The sequence below is a fragment of the Erithacus rubecula genome, assembly GCF_903797595.1.
Source record: "Erithacus rubecula genome assembly, chromosome: 20".
Lineage (NCBI taxonomy): Eukaryota > Metazoa > Chordata > Aves > Passeriformes > Muscicapidae > Erithacus > Erithacus rubecula.
Genome location: NC_136672.1, coordinates 6,252,640 through 6,259,377, shown reverse-complemented (window position 1 = coordinate 6,259,377; position 6,738 = coordinate 6,252,640). Strand labels below are relative to the sequence as shown.

Genomic DNA, 6,738 nt, shown 5'->3' with positions numbered 1-6,738 from the left:
GATGTTTCAAGGGGGGTGGGTTCCATCCCAAATGGATCGGATCGGATCAGGATCCGCCCCAAATGCCCCCATAGCCCCCGACGCGGCCAGGCCCGGCCGGCACTGAGGCGCGGGCCCTTCCCTGCCACCGCCCCTTGCTGCCCCAAACCCGGCCCGGTCCCGCCCCCCGGCCCCGCTGACCAATCAGCGGCGGCCGCCCGGGCAGGCAGCCAATCGCCGGGCGTTGCTACCTGTGGGGAGTATTTTTAGCCGCCGACCGCGGGAAGGGGGGCCGGTGGTGATGTGAGGGGTCGCCCCGGGCTCCCCTCAGGAAAGAGCCCGCCCGGAGCCTGAGGGGTGCAGCCGTGCAGGCGGACGCTGCCAGCCCCGCCATCCGCGCTGTCGAGGCCCCCGCGGGCCACGGCGGTCATGGGAGATGTAGTTCAGCGCTTCCCCCCCCTCCATTCCCCGCGGGGCTGAGGGGCGCAAGGGCAGGGCTTTGACGTCGGCAGTGACGCAACGGGGCTGCGAGGCGAGCAGCGCGTTGACGTCAGAGTTGCCCCGCGCGGCGCGCCGGTGGTGGGGGGTAGCGGAGGGCCCCGGGCGGGGGCGGGGCCTCGGGGCCGCGGGCGGGGCCGCGCGGGCGCCGCTCAGGGGAGAGCGGGGCTCGGGCGGCGTGGCCGCGCGGGACGTGCGGGGGGCGCGGCCGTGGGCGGGGCAAGGGAGGGTATAAGTAGGGGTGCGGCGGGCGGTGGGGCAGAAGCAGAGGGAGCGCGGCTGCGGTGGACGAGCGCGCCCGTCGTGGGGGTGTGAGCAGCGCTGCCCTCCCCCCCTTCCCTCCCCCCCTTTTTTTTTCCGACCCTTCCCCCTCCCCTTTTTTTTTTTAATTTTTTTATTATTTTTTTATTGACTTTCCTCTCCCCTCCCATCCTCGCCGAGGGAGCTGGCGCTCGGAGATGGGGGTCGGGTGCTGAGCCGCACCCCCCCCTCCCCGCCCTCACAGCCCCGCCGGGACTGTTTGCACTACCGCCGCAGCCCTGGGTGAGTACCGGCCGCGGGGCAGCCGGGCGGGGGGCTGAGGCAGCACCGCCCGGCCCTGGGCGGGGTGCGCTGGGGCGGCCACGGCCCCGCCGAGCCGGGGCACCCTGTGGGTGCGGGGCCCTCCGGGAAAGCGGCTGCGGGAGAGCACGGCCGGGCCGTGCGGGAGCGGTGCCGGCTGGGCGCTGGGCCGCTCCGGCAGCGCCCGGCGGGACCTGCCCGGCTGAGCGCCGGGAGACGGGCCCTGCCACCGCACCCGCCCTCCGCACATCCCCCTTCCTCTTCCTCCTGCGCCTTCTTACGGGCTCGGAAAATGCTCTTCTCCTCCTCCTCCCGCTGCCGCCGGAGCTCCGGGGCTGTGAGCAGAAATCTAATGAGATCCGACTGCCTGGTTATGTAACTCCCACTGCTTAAGGCTCCTGCCAGGGCGCTGCTGCCGGGCCACGTATGGGCTCGGATCCCCCAGAAATACTTCCCATAAATAACATAAAAAGAACAAGTTCGAAACGATCAAGCCGATATGTTTGATCAGTTGCTTTTGTGGATCCGTTTCGCGTCGAGACGTTTACAAGCGTCAGCCTTGGTGCGCTCTGAAAGGAACATTCTTTTCTTAAAGGACGTGGGGGAAGGGAAACAGCACAGATGGATTAATAAATCATGTTTAAATGCCCCGTTTAAACACCCAGTCAGCTTTTCGGTACTGATTGTGCCCCTTTTGTAAATATCTTCTGTTTGCCCTTGATCTTTTCCTTATCCCCACCCGGTGCTGATCCAGCAAATGTTTAAAGGTCGCCTTATCATAGAGCCTTTCAAACTATTCCCATACCATGTTGGGGAGGACACCAGTGCCTTGGAAATAGGGCTCCAGACTTTAAAAGGAGATTATTTGGAGCAAGAAATAAAAAAGCCGTGTAGTCACATTGTTAATATCAAAATCCTTTAACTCTGATTTCTCTAATCTTTAGTGACAGCCATGCTAAATTTTGTTCTTAGTGATGCAGTGCAGAAAAGCCCACTGTTAATTGAAATTCTCTTTGGGCTTTTAACTTGAGCCAAAACCAATCCCCGTATTTTGTTTTATTGGAACTTTTTGACAAAGGTATGTGGAGTGTGTGAACGTTTATACCAAGGTACTGCAGGATTTGTATTAGCAGTTTCTGCTAATACCTGATTCTTGTCCCTTCTCTAACTTTAGACAGCTAATTTCTCTTTTGTCTTTTGTGAAGGAGTGACAGCCATATCTTATATTAAATATAAAATGGAGGCATGGAGAAGGAGAAAGGCAATCCAGTTTGAGGCTGTCAAAAGCCCTGTTAGCCCAGGAACTTTTTGAAATTTGAGCTACACACGGTACTATACAATAATTGAGTATATAATTGCATCTTGCATCTGAAAATAGGGAATAATTTGTTGAAAGAGAAAAAATTGTGAATTAATCTGTCAGTCTTGGCCACTCTTCTGACAGTGCATACGTGCAGCTCTTGTGTGTGTGCTGACTGCATCTCAGTGTGAACTGGTGGATGTGCACAGCGGACATTTTCTCCTCAGTTTGCATCGTTCCACCCGTGCAGAGTCAGGGGGAAGATTTGTTTGGTCTTAAAATAAATGTTGCATCATTTCAGCTGTTTGTATGAAACCTTCTAAAGCAACTGTTAGCATTTTTATAATTCTGCAGCCTACAGTTGCAGTCAATATGTTTCTAAACTTTAAAGTGATAAATGACCCTTGGACTAAGACCTTCAGGCTAAACTAATGGTCTGGTACTAAATTTTGCAGCTGAGTACTATAAATCATCCAAATCCGGGTTGGTAATTGAACCGTTGACAAGCTTGGCAGTTCTGTGATGTCTTAAAAATTATCCTTGCTGCTTTGTGATTAACTAAACACCCTGCTCATGTGATTTGGAAGTGCCCCATGCTGTATATGTAAACACAAGCCCATCCTCTCTAGTGTTGTTTGTAAGTCACGCTGAATGGAGCTGACATCCTCGCCTTCCACAGGCAGGAACAGAAATAGTTTGATGCACGTTTTTTCACTTAAAAAGTAACCTATTTTCTGCAGAAAGTGAAGCTAAAAGAATGGGCCTCAGAGCTTGATCTTACGCTGTTCTTACTTGGATGTGTTTGCTTTTGTTTTTTCTTAAAGGAACAAGAGCACTCAAGGTGAAGGATAATAATCAACTCGAATCAGCACTTTGAATGAAATTTTGTTTCCCTGTGGCATCTTCAACACTTTCTTCTTCGGGTTTTGAAACAGACTTATAACTCTGTGGCACAGCAGCTATGCAGCTTGAAATCCAAGTAGCACTCAATTTTATTATTTCATATTTGTACAATAAGCTTCCCAGACGACGTGTCAACATTTTTGGTGAAGAGCTTGAAAGACTTCTGAAAAAGAAGTATGAAGGGCACTGGTATCCAGAAAAGCCATACAAAGGATCAGGGTTTAGATGTATTCATATAGGGGAGAAAGTGGACCCAGTCATAGAACAAGCATCCAAAGAGAGTGGTTTGGACATTGATGATGTTCGTGGCAACTTGCCTCAGGATCTTAGTGTTTGGATTGACCCGTTTGAGGTTTCATACCAAATCGGTGAAAAGGGACCAGTGAAAGTGCTTTATGTGGATGATAATGAAAATGGATGTGAGTTGGATAAGGAAATCAAGAACAGCTTTAACCCCGAGGCCCAGGTGTTCATGCCTATTAGTGACCCAGCATCTTCAGTGTCTAGTTCTCCTTCTCCTCCCTTTGGTCACTCAGCTGCTGTCAGCCCGACCTTCATGCCCCGCTCCACTCAGCCTTTAACCTTCACCACTGCCACGTTTGCTGCCACCAAGTTTGGCTCAACCAAAATGAAGAATAGCAGCCGTGGCAACAAGGTCGCCCGCACCTCTCCCACCAACCTTGGCTTGAATGTCAATGAGCTCTTGAAGCAGAAATCCCTCTCCTCCTCCATGCACTCTCTCTATGGGCTCGGCCTAGGCAGTCAGCAACAGCAACAGCAGAAGACTTCTGCCCTGTCTCCTAATGCAAAGGAGTTCATTTTCCCCAACATGCAGGGTCAAGGTAGTACCAGTAGCATCTTTCCTGGTGACAGCCCCCTTAACCTTAGTCCTCTCCAGTACAGTAATGCCTTTGATATGTTTGCAGCCTATGGAGGTCTAAATGAGAAGTCTTTTGTGGATGGCTTGAATTTTAGTTTAAACAACATGCAGTATTCTAACCAGCAATTCCAGCCAGTTATGGCTAACTAAAAATAAACCGAAAGCAAAATCCAAGTAAATACTATTGTACAAGTTAAAATGCACGTACCCAAGGGTGTATCTTTTTTTCCACCTCTTGAGATTTTTTTTAAGGCTTGTAGTATGAATACATTCAGGCTTGGTTAGATAAATACGACATGCATCATTTTTTTCATTTGCCAACCAAGCACAAAATTATTTTATACTGACTGTACATTACAAAAATATACTCTCAAAAATATGGCCTCTTACAGTATTTAAGATATAGCAAGGAAGTGGCTAATTTTTTTATGTGTATATATATATATATGTGCTCAGACATATATGTATATATATTAAAAAATTGGCACTAATAGGTGGGTTTATTGGTCTTTTTCTAATTGTATAATTTAATTTAGTACAAAGTTTGTAAAATATCAGAGTATATATATTGTTTCTACAACATGGTATTGCATTTATATCTTTTTACTACAGTGATCTGTGACAGCTGCAGCAGCTTCATGTTGTATTTTTTTTACTGAAATTGTAAGATATCCATCTTAAAGACATCAATTCTAAAAAAAGTAAAAAAGTTGTGTACAGAATATTCCTTAGTGGTGGAATTAAAATGTATGAAATATTTGCTTTTTTCAAAAGAAACACAAATTGTATTTTCTGTTAAAAGTTTAAAGATTTTTGCTATATATTATGGAAGAAAATGTAATCGTAAATATTAATTTTGTACCTACATTGTGCAATACTTGAAAAAAGGTATAAAAGTATTTTGAGTCAGTGTCTTACATGTTAAGAGGGACTGAAATAGTTTATATTAAGTTTGTATTAAAATTCTTTAAAATTACCTGGCTGTGGTGGTGTGTGTGTTGTCCGTGGGGATGCACCAGAGTCTGATCAGCAGCAGAGGCAAGGGTGGCTCTGGCTGCACCTCCTGGGGGTCCAAAATACCCCTGACAAAGCACAGAGCCCCATTAGGGATTTGCCTGCCATTATTTGAACAAATTCCACTTGTTTTTCATAACTGCAGCTCACTGAAGCCAAAATGGAATTCTATTTTTTTTTTTTTCCCCCTTGATAATTAAGACTCTTAAGCTCTGTGAACATTGAGTTCTGGAGAGATGGGATGTGTTTAGCAGGGACTCAGGTGATTCCTGAGGTAACATCTCCTTTCCATGTCATCAGGATTATTGGAACTGTTCTCTCAGGAGGTCCTAGGCCAGCAAATCAGCATTCTGCCTCTGTATTAGGGATTAATAGCTCAGAAACTAAACTGAATAAAAGTGCTGATTAACAGCTTACTAAACCCATTGTAAACTGGCATTTTATATGCTCTATTAAAAAGAGAAATGTAATACAACTACATGTGACATTCTAAGGTATTTATTTTAGCAGATTTTACCGATTTTAACTGAATAGATTCTCAAAATCAAATGGGAGTGGGAGGGGAGAGAATTCAGATGCTGACAGAACAACTCAGTTTTTCCAGGGCTGTTTTGAAGTTGCATCATTTTCTCTTTTCCATCTGCTCAGCAAATAGTGTTCCTTGTTAATGAGCATTGTCAAGGGGAAGAGAAACTGCTTTAATGTGTGAATGTGACAAAGGTGAGCTTATGTTCCATGGCAGCTCCAGCCCTGCAGAGACCCAGTATGGCAGGGAAATGTGAGCTACAGACAGCACAGGATTAAAATGAGCTGAACTTCAGCGTTCTGACACTGGAGTTTGAGACCAAAGGTCAGTCTTGTCCTGTTGGCTGCACTTGCTGTGACAAAAGGTGGGATTCCACAGACTCCCCAGTTTGGTGGGAGTGGAGCTGGGGGCAGCAGCCTGTGCTTTTCACACCAGTGTGAGCTCCCTGCTTCGGGCAGAGGTGGGAGCCTGACAGTGGTGTCCATTTCCAGTGCCATGATGACCAGTTCAAAAGCAATAATGGAGCTAAGGGGTTTTTTGGGCATTCATCTCTCTCTGTTTAACTGGCTCCCTTTTATTGAGTTTGCCATCTGGTTTATCTTTCCACTCACGGCACAGCCACGGACAGCACTGCCCTTAAAAGTTGGTTATATCTGAAACCTCATTTTAAGTGGGGTGATTTTGCTTTTAAGAGGAATTAGAAAAATGCTGGATCAATTGCTGGAAAACAGAGAATGCCAGCTCTGTGTATTATTTCTATTTGAATGCTTAGACTTTAAGATTTACTACTGTTTTACTATTTACAGCACGATGCTTATACCTAAACTGTCCAAGAGGTTGAGCAACTCTGACAGTGGAGACTCTTCATGTGTTCTGTAATATTTCTGTTCCTGTGATTTAAACTGAGATAATTTGTTTAAAGGTCAGTGAGCTTATCCTCTTCCCAGGCTGATTTGTTCCTTTCCACTGTAACCAGCTCTGTGTCTGAAGGGCCACGCAAGGAAAAATCTTTTGGAACACACATTTTTGCAGCACCTTTCAACAGAAAGGTTTGACAAGCAGGGTTTGGTTCTGGTG

The 6,738-nt window shown here is 47.1% G+C and overlaps 1 protein-coding gene across 1 annotated transcript; it reads left to right on the top strand.

The window, feature by feature from the left end:
• Window positions 1-742: 742 nt before the first annotated feature.
• On the top strand, window positions 743-5,097 carry TOB1 (transducer of ERBB2, 1). Its single transcript, XM_079323763.1, has 2 exons — window positions 743-1,020; window positions 3,163-5,097. Exon 2 carries the CDS (start codon window positions 3,300-3,302, stop codon window positions 4,269-4,271), a length of 972 nt encoding a protein of 323 aa, XP_079179889.1. The 5' UTR covers window positions 743-1,020; window positions 3,163-3,299; the 3' UTR covers window positions 4,272-5,097.
• Window positions 5,098-6,738: the final 1,641 nt, after the last annotated feature.

What these genes read in the sequence shown, in the direction of transcription:
- TOB1 (XM_079323763.1), top strand. Translation starts at nt 3,300, where the DNA reads ATGCAGCTTGAAATCCAAGTAGCACTCAATTTTATTATTTCATATTTG.